The sequence below is a fragment of the Lactuca sativa genome, chromosome 5 (genome assembly GCF_002870075.4).
Source record: "Lactuca sativa cultivar Salinas chromosome 5, Lsat_Salinas_v11, whole genome shotgun sequence".
Classification (NCBI taxonomy): domain Eukaryota; kingdom Viridiplantae; phylum Streptophyta; class Magnoliopsida; order Asterales; family Asteraceae; genus Lactuca; species Lactuca sativa.
Window position 1 is genome coordinate 201,397,330 of NC_056627.2, and position 14,317 is coordinate 201,411,646.

Below are 14,317 nucleotides of genomic sequence, written 5' to 3' on the forward strand. Positions count from 1 at the left end.
GTAGGATAAAAGCGATATCTTTGGGCCCCTCGATGGTTTAGTGATGACAAACGTAAATGCTCGAACGGGCTAGGGCTAATTTGATTTGTTCAATTAGTCAGTCGTCATAAATCGGGAATCGAGATATAGTACAAAGAGAATGATTTGAAATCATATCTCATATGATATCTAGAATGGAGGAATATATGACCCCTTATCTAAGGACACACGTATCTGATAGGATCAGAGTTGACAGCGGCTTTGGAAAGCTACGATTGCAGATCAGGATCTGAAGTCATACGCATAATAGTTATTAGACTTATCCAAGTGGGAGACTATTGGATTAGTGTCTAAGTCCATAACTATTTTGGTATGTACTTGACCCGATGGTGCATGGTCCTTTTGGGTTGCCTTCACCAAAGCAACTTGATAGGATGAATTATGGAGAGAAATGATTAAATATGATTTATTAATATATTATGGGAATAATATATTAAAGGAAAAATCATATTGTTTAATTAATATTAGTCAATAATTAATTGGAAATTAGTTTTGTGACTAAAAGAGATTAATTAAACTTAAGGGACTTGAATTGTAATTATAAGATAATTGCAATTTGGGCCATGGATTGTCTTAAATCAAGAGGTGGACGAATTCTTATGGGAAGCCCATAAGGAAATCGTCCAAGGGCTTGATTAAAGGAGTCTATGAGTTGCTTAGGGCTTAAGCAACCAAATTAGGGTTTCCTTGTTAGATAATCCTAATAGCCTCACTATATATAGAACCCTTAAGGCTCAAAAACGTGGGGAACTTCTTTTCTAGGGTTAGAACACGTTTTGGGCAGCCTCCATCCTCTCTCCTCTTCATCCTCTTGCTTATGGTGTTTGTGAGCCATTAGAGGAGTGACACTTGTGACTCTAAGCCTTCCAAAGTCAATTCAAGGAGGATTTGGGATTGTTATTGCTACATAACAATCAAGGTATTATCTTAAACCTATTCTCATGTTAATATGATTACTTGAATGCTAGAATTAGGGTTTATAGTCTTGGATAACTTGCATGTACAATAGAGAAACCTAGATCCAAGCATTAGGGTTTGTATGAGCACATAGGATGTCTTATGACCAAAACCCATCACATCGACCATAACAACATCAATTTTATTTAGAAGTTTAGCTATTTATACGATTATATATTTTACTATCAAAGCTAGAGCTTTATTTCAAGTTTCGCCTCAACATACAATTTGAAAGTGCGAGAAGCAACCATGCCACTATCTAACAAATAACATGTTACATATTATTTGATTTTATATAAATTAAATATAATAAAACCTTTAGTTAAATCTTTTAAAGAAGTTTGAAATATATATAAATGGAAAAATGGTCAAATTTGTAACGATTTATTGATTATTTACTTTGAGGATAGAAAATAAATGCTAATTTTACACATACTCCGAAATTCTTGTTGTACCTGTATTTTTATACTAGTATTTGATTTTTTATAACATCCAAAATAAAATCCGCAAAATTTTATTATTGGATTTTGCTTATATTATTAACCTAGTAGTTAATGTGTTAATGAAGTAGACAAATTTATTAAATATTTAAAAAAGAAATATAAAATTATAGAAATAATCCCATCTGAAATATATATAAATGGAAAAATTGTCAAATCTTTTAAAGAAGTTTGAAATATATATAAATGGAAAAATTGTCAAATTTGTAACGATTTATTAATTATTTACTTTGAGGATAGAAAATAAATGCTAATTTTATACATATCCCGAAATTCTTGTTGTACTTGTATTTTTATACTAGTATTTGATTTTTTATAACATCCAAAATAAAATCCGCAAAAATTTATTATTGGATTTTGCTTATATTATTAACCTAGTAGTTAATGTGTTAATGAAGTAGATAAATTTATTAAATATTTTAAAAAAAATATAAAATTACAGAAATAACCCCGTCTGAAATATATATATAAATGGAAAAATTGTCAAATCTTTTAAAGAAGTTTGAAATATATATAAATGGAAAAATTGTTAAATTTGTAACGATTTATTGATTATTTACTTTGAGGATAGAAAGTAAATGCTAATTTATACATATCCCGAAATTCTTGTTGTACCTGTATTTTTATATATATATATTTTGAATCGACAAATACAAATATATAATCTACACCTAAACTAACACCTATGTCCACAACGAGACTTGAACCCTGGACTTCAAGAAGGGAGGACACCACTTGATACCGCTAGGCTAGAAGCCCATTTATACCTGTATTTTTATACTAGTATTTGATTTTTTATAACATCCAAAATAAAATCTGCAAAATTTTATTATTGGATTTTGCTTATATTATTAACCTAGTAGTTAATGTGTTAATGAAGTAGTTAATGAAGTAGATGAATTTATTAAATATTTAAAAAGGAAATATAAAATTACAGAAATAACCCCGCTGGTCAACCTTGAGAGCCCTCCTTTCCCTTTCTTTGGCGAGTCTCCCCATTGAGCAGAGAGAGAAAGATTGCTTTCAGACACAGAAGAGAAGAAAGAGAAAGAAAGAGAGAGAAAGAGAGAATCAGACATATTCATACAAAAACTTTTAGAGAGAGATTCAGATATATACATCCAAAGTTTTATAGAGAGAGATAGATATTGATCGAAGAGAGAGATATAGAGGAGGGGGCAAAGGTGCAGCATTTGGTCCCTGCAATACTTGGCAAACTCTCCTTTATTAAAGCGTCTCCGGTCTTCATCTTGTCCCCCATCCACCTTTTCCGGCAACTTTGTGTTTTTTAATATAGGTTTGTCTATTGGTTTTTCTGTTTCCGGCGTGTTACGTCGGCTACCACCGCCGGTCATCTGATTTTAGGCGTTTTCTCCGAAGAGCAGTTTTCGCAGCTGGAATAACAAGCCTGTATAGTCAGTCAAACATCTTTCGGATTTGATTGATAGTAAACCTAAGCTCCGATGGATCTTTAGCGGTGGAACTCTCCGGACATTAGTTATAAGACTACGTCAGCCGGCGATTTGATTTCAACTAGCAATGAAAACACCGGCAAACAGTTCCGGATCCTCTTTAACTACGGCGAATCCCGGCGAAGGTCAGCTCAATATCCTCTTTCTCATCTTAAATACTTATCCATTACATAAAGTTTGCTGAAATTCTACTTGAATGATTTTTCTTCTAATTTATCGGACCTTCATAGCGATTTCAATTCCTTTCTCCGAAATTTTTCTAAATCTCCGACCGATTGGATTTTTTTATGAAACTTTATAGATTAAAAAATGTAGTAGTAAAGTTCCTTTTCAATCGTAATTTTTTTTATTTACTTTCGTATTTTCGAAATAGTTGGAGAGAAGAATCGGTTAATAAATCCGGAGCTATGGCAAGCCTGCGCCGGACCTCTGGTCAATTTACCGGCGGCTGGGACCCACGTCGTCTATTTCCCACAAGGCCACAGCGAACAGGTTTCAATTCTCATTTTCATTTTCGCTTTCCTAAGCTTTTGCTATCATACGCCTATGTAGACTAACATGAACCAATACTCGAACAAATTCCTAGGTTTCCATCATTTTCATTCACGTTAGCAATTTTGATAAAGTTTTCTTAGAAGAAAATTCTTCCATTGGTACCCATTCACAAATCTAGAAAATGTACAACTATTGATGCTTGACGTACAACTACTCCAAGCAGTACTTTCTTGGAAACTTTACAGGCCATAAATTAAACATTAATGGATAAGTTGCTATAAAATTTGTGTTTCAGAGGATAGTGATAGAGCACTAGCATTTTGGTTAGAACAGTTGTATTTACAACTAATAAATGCATAAGAAAAAAGAGGAAAACGAGATCGATATCAGTTCTGGAATCATTGTACAGTGGGTTGTTGGTAATGGCGTTGCAAAAAATGAAAATTAATATTATTTCAGGAAAAAAGAATATTTGTTTGTACTAAGGAATAATAAAAATGGTAAAAGTTTACAATATCATCTTCTAAAAAGGTATTTATTATTTACTTATGATATATCATGTTTCAATATTTTTTGTTCTTCAAGCTCGATTTACTTCCAAAAATGGTAGTAACAAACTTGCCTTGTAAAAGTATATTAAGTTACACCCATAAAAAAAACATGTCAAGTTTAAGGAAAGTAAGAGTTTGTTTATTTATTTTTTTATTTTCATATTAAATGTTGTATGTATGGAACTATGGATAAAGTGATTTTGGATAATTATGTTTACAAAGTATTCGAGAAAATGACAACACTTTGGAAAAAAAATCGATGTTGAATTTCTCTGTTAAGAATAGGAAAATGATGGATATGTAAATGTAATTTTTTTTTTTCATTTGTAAAGGATAAAGGAAACTTATATTCTCATATAAATAAATAAAAATATATATATTCTATTATTACAAAAGGGTATAAAAGAATAAATGAAATTAATGGTGGATTGCTAGATGCACATGGTATGGTTATGGTTGGTGAGATGGAACTTTCTTCCCTGCAACTTCTCTTTATTACCACAAGTTCAACTAATTAAAGCTTTGATTTCTTTTGTCTTTTTATGATGCAAAAACTTAATAAATACCATATGATATGCTTTCTTGTGGACCCGACGTGTCATTTCCTTCTCAAAATAAATCTTCGAGCTCAAATTACCTAATTGCCCTCTATGTACAAGATTATTAACGATTTTGATTATAGTTATACTAAACAAATCAATGAAAGTAGATTGTTATTTCTTGTAATGAACCCGATTTAATTTACTAAAATAGATGTAATTTTTATCAATAATAATTCGTTATAACTTATAATACATGTTTTCAGGTTGCTGCATCTATGAAGAAAGATGTGGATGCACAAATTCCAAATTATCCAAATCTTCAGTCAAAATTGTTATGCATCCTTCATAATGTCACATTGCATGTAAGTCAAATACAAATTGTTTTTTAAACAAAAAAAAAAAAAGAAAACGTTTTATTTATTTATATAATTAACTCCAAAAAAAAATTTAATTTTCAGGCTGATACAGAAACAGATGAAGTATATGCTCAAATGACCCTACAGCCAGTTCCTTCAGTATGATCTTCAATGACTTTAACATTTGTTTTTCCCTTGTCACAAATTAAATAAAATATATAATTATTTAATATTTACAATTATTTGCAGTTTGATAAAGAAGCATTATTGAGGTCAGATCTTTTAATGAAAGCACACAAGCCACAAACTGAGTTTTTTTGTAAAACTTTAACAGCAAGTGATACAAGTACTCATGGAGGATTTTCTGTTCCTCGTAGAGCAGCTGAAAAAATCTTTCCACCTCTTGTGAGTAATTTTTTTATAAAAATATACAACATTTTATGGTTTATGTAATAATAAGAAATAATTTTTTTAATAGGATTTTTCAATGCAACCACCTGCACAAGAACTTGTGGCCAGGGATTTACATGACAATGTATGGACATTTCGTCATATCTATCGTGGTAAGCAAATATTAAAATCAAAAACTTAAAAAAATTAAATATATATATATTTTTTTGAAAGAAATAATTTTTTGAAATACAGGGCAACCGAAACGACACTTACTCACAACTGGTTGGAGTCTTTTTGTTAGTGGGAAGAGGCTTTTTGCAGGAGATTCGGTCTTGTTTATAAGGTAATAATGGCATTAACAATTTACCATATCAAAACTTTATTTATTTTTCATGTGTTATATAATAATTTGTTATATATTTATGAACAGGGATGAAAAGCAACAGCTTTTATTGGGTATTAGAAGAGCTAACAGACAACCAGCCAATTTATCATCCTCAGTTTTGTCAAGTGATAGTATGCATATTGGAATCTTGGCTGCTGCTGCTCATGCAGCTGCAAACAATAGTCCTTTCACTGTTTTTTATAATCCAAGGTAATTAATTAAGTCAATAATGCAAGAAATAGCAACATACTTTCATTTATTTATTCATTATATCATCCTACTTTTACTTCTTTGTATTAAAGGTATACAAGTGAAAACTGATTTGTATTTCAATGACATTGGTAAAATTTTCAAGGGTTAATCTCATAAAAAACCTTATATTTTGAGTTTTTTCTGGATTAAACCTCAAATTTATTTTTTGCCTTAAAAGACCTTGTATTTTTTCATTTTTTCCGAAAAAGCCCTCAACGTTGTTTTTTTTTTCAACCTTCTAAATGCTTCCAAATAAACCCTCTAGCTTTTTTAGTTTTTCTCGAAAAACCCCTCACGTTTTACAACTTTTTTTTTTGGAAAAAAATGACTAAAAGGGCCAGACCGGAAAAAATGAAAAAATACAAGGTCTTTTTCATGCAAAAAAAAAAAATAAATTTGAAGTTTAATCGGGAAAAAACACAAAAATATAAGGTCTTTTACAAGATTCACCCATTTTTCAATGCTATGATGAACAAATTAAAGAAAGTACGTTGGTATTTGTGATTCATCACTCATGTGAATAAAACAAAAGACGAAAATGCCCTCATCCTCCCAGCTTTATCATTTCATTGATCTTGTAAACCAGGGCAAGTCCGTCGGAATTCGTGATTCCGTTAGCCAAGTACTACAAATCCGTCTGCAGTAATCAAATCTCTCTCGGAATGCGATTCCGGATGATGTTTGAAACAGAAGAGTCCGGAACAAGAAGATATATGGGAACAATTACAGGCATCAGTGATCTCGATGGTGTTAGATGGAAAAATTCTCAATGGTGTAACTTACAGGTAATTCTTATTTTCAATTATTAAATAAAATGGTTAATTTTATAAATCTATAAATTTATAATTAATTTACTATATTTTAATTTTTGAGTGAAGGTTGGTTGGGATGAAGCGACCGCAGGGGAAAGACGAAACCGGGTTTCCGTTTGGGAAATCGAACCGGTTACCGCTCCGTTTTTCATCTGCCCCACAACACCATTTTATCAACCGAAGCGCTCACGACAAGGGATGTTAGGTACAAATACAATTGCCATGTCATCATGTTTTTTGTTTAGTTTTCTAATGGAATGGAATGGAACATTCTAGAAGGAATCTGATTCCTTTCGTTTTGTTGACAGGTGATGAATCATTGGATCTTGACAACATATACAAAAGAACAATGCCATGGATTGGTGAAGATATGTCCATGAAGGATCCTGGATTAAGCTTAGTTCAATGGATGAACATGCAACAAAATAACCAAATCCAAGTCCAACCCAACTACTTAAACCCATTAACAGGATCTGTTCTCCAAAACTATAATGGACAAGATCTTTCGCGACAGTTAGGTTTACAACAGTCGCAAATACTCACTCAAAACAACCTACAATTCAACCACCAAAAGCCACCACAACCCGCCCCCACCATGATGGTGCAGCCACCACAGTTCATAGACCTCACCCAACAAACCACTAGACAAAATCCAATCAATCAAACCCAAATTCAGTCTCAAAATGTTCTTCACCAACAAAACTTTCAACAGCAACAGATGGCGGCGGCGGCATCGGCGGCGGTGGTGGTGGTCAATCAAAGTCAACAGAAAAACAACCAGTTTCCCGATCAACAAATTAGTCAAAAGATGCCGGAAAATCAGATTCAACTTCTACAGAAGCTTCATCAACAGCAACAATCACTTTTAGCACAACAAGATCAAAGCTTTCCGAGGTCGATTCCAACCACCCAAATGACCGAAATACCCTCGCAAGCACCAATAGCGTCACTACCTCAGCAAACAATGAGAAATAACAATAACAATAACAATAGCAACGAACATAATTTCCGATTTTCTCATCTTTCTCAGCAAACAAAAGTCACAGGGCCAACGAATCACCTCGCGACAAATGGCAGCAGCTTATTGACTGGAACCGGAACCGGAATCGGAATCAGTGATGACATTCCGTCGTGTTCCACATCGCCTTCAACGAACAACTCCATGGTGGTGCCGATTATGAACAGTGGTTCTGGAATGAACACAAGTGGATTGGAAATGATATCAGGGAATGGCAATTTTGGTAAATTTCAGCAAAAGCCAGATGTGAAACCTTCAGTGGAGGTTTCCAAGGTTCAAAACCAAGGATTTTTAGCTCCACAGACATATTTACACAATCTTGGTGGACCCCAAATGGATTATTTAGACAGTTCTTCATCAGCAACTTCAGTTTGCCTTTCACAAAATCAAATATCTTTCAGTTCTTCACAGGCATTGCCATTTAGAGATACGATTCAAGATGGTGAAGTTCAAAATGATTCGATACCAGATATCCCATTTGGGGTGGAAATGGCATCCATGATTCCTGAGCCTTTGATTACAAAAGGAATGAAAGATTTTCAAAATACTATAAGTTCAGGGGGAGGTGGTATGATTTCAAGCTATGAAAACCCTGCGAAAGATACTCAACCTGAGCTTTCTTCTTCCATGGTTTCTCAGTCGTTTGGTGTTCCTGATATCACTTTTAACTCCATTGATTCGACTATTAATGATGGCGGGTTATTGAATGGTGGTGTGTGGGCCCCACCTCCACAACCGTTTCAGAGAATGCGGACGTATACCAAGGTTTGATGTTTAACTTTTTAGGGGTATTTTGGATGAGAATGAGAAGGGCATTCATGTCTCTACCCATCTTTTTTGATGGGAAAGAAAAGGGTTAATTTCATAAAAAAAAAAACCTTATATATTGTGTTTTTACCGGATTAAACCTCAACTTTATTTTTTTCCTAAAAAAGACCTTGCATGGGTTAATCTCATAAAAGACCTTATATTTTGTGTTTTTTCCGAATTAAACCTCAAATTTCTTTTTTGCCTGAAAAATACCTTGTATTTTTTTTTTCTGATCTGACCCATTTAGTCATTATTCCAAAAAAAATTGTAAAATGTGAGAGTTTTTTTTTTCGAGAAAAACTAAAAAAGTTTAGGTTTTATTTGGAAACATTTAGAAGGTTGAGGGTCTTTTTCAGAAAAAGATACAAAGTTTAGGCTTTGTCGGAAAAAATACGTCTTTTTCAAGCAAAAAATAAAGTTGAGGTTTAATCCAAGAAAAAACACAAAATATAAGGTTTTTTATGATTTCATAAAAGACTTCATATATATTGTGTTTTTTCTGGATTAAACCTCAACTTCATTTTTTTCCTAAACAATACCTTGCATTTTTTCAGAAAAGAAATAAAAAGCTGAGAGCTTTTTCAGAAAAAAAAAAAAAAAATAAAAGGTCGAGGGTTTTTTCTGGAAAAATGAAAAAAATACAAGGCCTTTTTTTGTTTAAACCAGAAAACATCCAATATATAAACTTTTTTATAATATTAACCCGAAAGTAAATTGTATATGTCTTTGGATGAGACAAAAGTTGCAATTTTTGTCCATGTCTCAGTCCAATGCATGTCAGTCACAGTACACAACCTTGTATAACAAATGGGACCTTATTTATAATCTTCTTGTCTTTTTTTTTTTTTTTTTTTTTAAGTATACATGAGAGTTAAAATAAAAACTTTTATTTGGATTGGTGTAGGTGTACAAGAGAGGAGCAGTTGGAAGGTCAATTGATATTAGCGCATATTCAGGGTATTATGATCTTAAACAAGACCTTGCTAGAAGATTTGGTATTGAAGGTCAACTAGAAGATAGACAAAGAATTGGGTGGAAACTTGTTTATGTGGATCATGAGAATGATGTTCTCCTTGTTGGGGATGATCCTTGGGAGTAAGTCCACTATATCATATAATCTACTTAATATATATCATATTCATATACTATTAGTCTAATATATTAACAATAACAATTTGGATTTTCCGATATATGCATGCATTTTCAGAGAATTTGTCAACTGTGTACGTTGCATCAAGATCTTATCTCCTCAAGAAGTCCAACAAATGAGCTTAGATGGTGATTTTGGCGGGAATGGTGTTGTTCCAAATCAAGCTTGCAGCAGTTCTGGTGGTGGAAAAATGTAAACAAAAAAAAAAAAAAAAAAAAAAGATTCCCAAGTTTTAACCTCTAGGTAATTCTTCTTAATTACTGTTATTATATCATTAGTCAGGAAGGGATTGGGAGTTATTTAGCCATTTATGGATCCACAATCTTGAGAGAAATGGAAGTAGCAGGTGTTAGTTCCAGAATATCTGTTTCTATTAGTACAGAAAATGTCATTATCCATTTGTACAAATAAATGCTTAGACTTGTTTCTTATGAGTATCTAGCTGTTGAAGCCTTTTAATCACAGAATTTCTTAATGCTTAAATTAACTCAGTTTTCTTGATAATTGTTGTTACAAATAGTATCTTGTTTGGTTTTTCAAGTTTAAGTATTGGATAAACATAGGGGCTACCAAGTTACATTCATGTTGATAATATTTAAACAGTATTATTAGTTAATTATTGATGCAATAGCATTTTATTTCTATGCAACGTTTTTTTTTAATATAAAGTATATATTGAAATGAAAAAAATAACAAATTAAATAGCTGCGAGTTTAAATGGCTTATTATTAGTTTTAAAGTTATTACCAAATAAAAAGATAAAGAGTAAATTACACAAATGGTCCCTATGGTTTGGGGTAATTTGCGAGCTTAGTCCCTAACTTCTTTTTTTAACTCGGAAGGTCCTTGCTATTTGTTTTTGTTACATGCTTGGTCACTATTGTTTGTTTTTGTTATGTGTTTGGTCCCTATCTTAGCTAAAAAAAACTATTATTTAAATAGGAAAAAATGTTGGGGTAGGTAAAGTAAGGTGAGCGGTAGGGTTGGGGGTGTGTTTATTTAAATAAATTAAAAAAAATCAAGGGCAAAATAGTCTTTTTAGGTAAGACAGAGACCAAGCGCGTAACAAAAACAAACAGGAGGGACCTTCCGAGTTAAAAAAATAAGTTAGGGACCAAACGCGCAAATTACCTTAAACCATAGGGACCATTCGTGTAATTTACTCAAAGATAAATTATGGAAACTTAAGTTAGGCCATGCTGTTTTAATGAAACAATGATCTTTTTAATGTACCAAAGCTAAAACAATTCGTATGAACACAAATGTGATGAAGCTACCCCTCTAAGGGCTAAAAATCCTGTCCATTTTGCAATTACGAAACATGAAGAACTCACCTGGCCCTCCAATAAGAGTGGCACGATCTTGTAGGGTTGCCTCCTTGTTCTTACCAAAAACAGGAGTTTCAATGGCATAAAATATGAGATAATTCTTGGTATTCGTTTGCAAAGTAGAGCTGAGGTTATTTGTTGTATATAATAAAATTAGAAAACTTTGTAGTACTTATTTTTTTTTTTTATTTTTTAGTTTGTGATGTTTAACTTTCTTGTCTACTGATGTCACATTGCACTTAACTCAGAAAAAGAAAGCATGCTAGTCAACTAAAGGACCATACTATTCTAAAAGCAAATCATAATCTAAAAGGCATGCAATACTCCACTCCAAACAGACAACAAATGTAGCTTCCAAGGAGCTTTGACTCTTAAACATTTAACCTTCACCACTGGATCCTCATAAGGCATAAAACAAACCATGGTTATACCAATTTATATTTTCAAATTATCTCTAACTGAAATGAAGAATGCCACGAAACCAACTTCTCAAATATTTTATTCAAAGCAAGTATAAAATTGAAAAAACATATAAAAAACATAAACGAAAATTAACTCCATAATAACAACATATTAGAACATATCGATCAACCAAATTACAGAAAAAGACAACAATTCCATTTGTCAACCATTACAAGAGAGTTCTCGACTATCTTCCTCTGCAACCATAGTTATTAAACTTTTGTTGCAATTACACAAAAGAAGCCCATAAATGATACACAATATGTTGTTGCAATTTCAGTTAAAGCTAAAATTGCATTAAATTAATAAAAGGGTATAGGAGACTAACTTTCATGCTAAAATTGCATTAAAAATGGATTTATCTATCAGTTACTTGAGCCATGAGTCATCAAGCAATGCAAATTTACATAGACATTAACAAATAGATTTATCTATCAATTACATGAGCCATGAGCCATCAAGCAATGCAAATTTACATAGACATTAACAAACAGTTGGTTTGCAAATAAATAAAGCATTTCATGTCAAGAAACACCTAATCATCAAGAAACACCTAATCATCATCATTGGACATTATATAAATAAAACACTTATATGCACCATAAGTCGAATTAGGCTGCTATTTCTGATCCTAAACTGTTATAGCATACAAACAACAAAACCTATGGCATGGTGCAATAACAGATCAACGGTGGGGCATCAAAATAGTAAAAGATATCAAACCTTCGAACAGTAGAGATCTTTGATATGGGTGTTTGCAAGAAGATTGGACCGTCGATTGAGACACCAGCAATGTCGGATTTTCGGCGGCAGAGATGGTGGCAGCGGCTAGAAGGTGATTTCGTTGCTATTTCTTGTGAAGTAGCAAAGTAGATAATGTTGGGACTTGGTGGCAGAAGAAATCTTCATTTTTGTTGAGAGAGAGAGAGAGATTTGCTAGAAGATCAATTCATAATTACATTATCGATCCACATAAATCATTACACGTATAAGACGCTTCCATTATCATGGACAAAAGTATATTTTACCTCTGATTACTAACTATTTCAAAAACCCACAAAATATACATTGTGACATCTCCATTTTCACGGTCAGAAAAGACCGATTTGTTTATGCTTATTTTTAAAATCAGAGTATCCATTTTAAAAATTAATATTTCAGAATTTGTTCCCAAAAAACATGATGATGATGATATTATCAAAGCATTTATAAAGAAATGTCTTTTACCTATATTAAAACATTGGGATGTCATCGTCAATACAAAAATATAAGCATAACGAAATATTACAAGCTTTACAGTAATTAAACTAGTGGCATAATATTTCTTGAATCTCTTAACATAATGTATCTTTAATATCGCTACCAATGATACAATAAATTGAGCGAGTTAGGTTGGAAAACCTGGTGAGTACATAGGGTTTTCAACACACAATATTATAATCAATATGTTTATTTATCAAAAAATTAACTCAATTTCTCATTCCCCATTATCTTCTTTTATTCTTAAGGATCTTCCTTAAGGACCATTTATGCTAATAGTTAGGGGTGAGCAAAAACCGCACCGCAACTAAAATTAACCACAAAATCCGCATAAACCACAACCACAATGAAAACTGATGGTAAGGTTTTATGTTTTTCAAAAACCGCAAATTTGCGATACGGTGCAGTTATTAGTTTTCAAAAATCGCACCGCACCGCATATATTATATACAATTTTTTATTATTAATTATTAAATAAGACAAGTTTCATGGATGAAAGATGGATAAAATACTAAAGATAAAAATGTTGGTTTTTTGTTATGTTTAACTTTGAAAAATTGTGAAATTAGACAATTTTAAGATATTTATTGTTAATTACGATTGATTTGACGTTTTTAAGACATTAGTTGTTTATGATTTAAGTTAATTGTCCTATACCTTATGTTTTTATTATTATTATAAGTAATATGTTTGAACTCTTAAAACCGTTTGAGCTCTAAAATATGGTTAAACAGCACACAAAATAACCGCACCAAATTCATGCGGTTAATAACCGTAACACAAAAAAAAAAACCGCACCGCAAAAATAACCTGCCCAACCGCACCGCAAATATAACCGCACAAAGCGGTTTTGAAAATGGATTAACCGCATTTGCGGTTAGTGGTGATGTTTTAGCTCATAACCACATCGAACAGTACTAGTTCAACGATTCCTCGTTGATACGTGTCAATAGGTTTCTTCTATATTTATTCCTAAGTATTTGTCCTAAGGAATAGGAACAAAGTCCATTGCTGCCAGGATTTATCTAATAGACACTAAATCCATAGATGCTAGTGTTATCCATTAGGGCACTAAATCCATAGCTGCGAATGTTCATCTATAAAGCACTAAGTCCATAGTTGTCAATGTTCATATATAGGGTACTAAGTCCATAGATGACAATGTTCATCTATAGGGCACTAAGTCCATAGTTGCCAGTGTTCATCTATAAGTCCATAGCTGCCAGGGTTTTTAGAGTACATATGGTGAACACGTCGTTCACAAACACCTACAGATTACAAGCCTGCTAACACTCCACTGGACTGTCTAGAATAATCCGTGGTCGTCATCTATACTCTGCTAGATGACTGGATCAACTTTAAAGTCAAGGCTTTTCATCATCTTACACCTCTCAACCTCTATATCATCTATCATCATCTATATCATCTTTCATCTACCCATCTTTACCCAATATATTTATAAGTATAAAAATACATATACAATTTAAATCAAGTGAAACATGTATAAATCGTTCATCTAGCATAGATATCAGGAA

The 14,317-nt window shown here is 32.4% G+C and overlaps 1 protein-coding gene across 1 annotated transcript; it reads left to right on the forward strand.

Moving 5' to 3' along the window:
• The first annotated feature begins 2,507 nt into the window (after nucleotides 1-2,507).
• Nucleotides 2,508-10,236, forward strand: LOC111918642 (auxin response factor 19). Its single transcript, XM_023914275.3, has 13 exons — nucleotides 2,508-3,093; nucleotides 3,342-3,460; nucleotides 4,820-4,918; nucleotides 5,015-5,071; nucleotides 5,162-5,317; nucleotides 5,391-5,475; nucleotides 5,558-5,648; nucleotides 5,736-5,900; nucleotides 6,529-6,727; nucleotides 6,821-6,959; nucleotides 7,063-8,537; nucleotides 9,487-9,677; nucleotides 9,790-10,236. Exons 1-13 carry the CDS (start codon nucleotides 3,036-3,038, stop codon nucleotides 9,926-9,928), a joined length of 2,973 nt encoding a protein of 990 aa, XP_023770043.1. The 5' UTR covers nucleotides 2,508-3,035; the 3' UTR covers nucleotides 9,929-10,236.
• The last annotated feature ends 4,081 nt before the right edge of the window (nucleotides 10,237-14,317 follow it).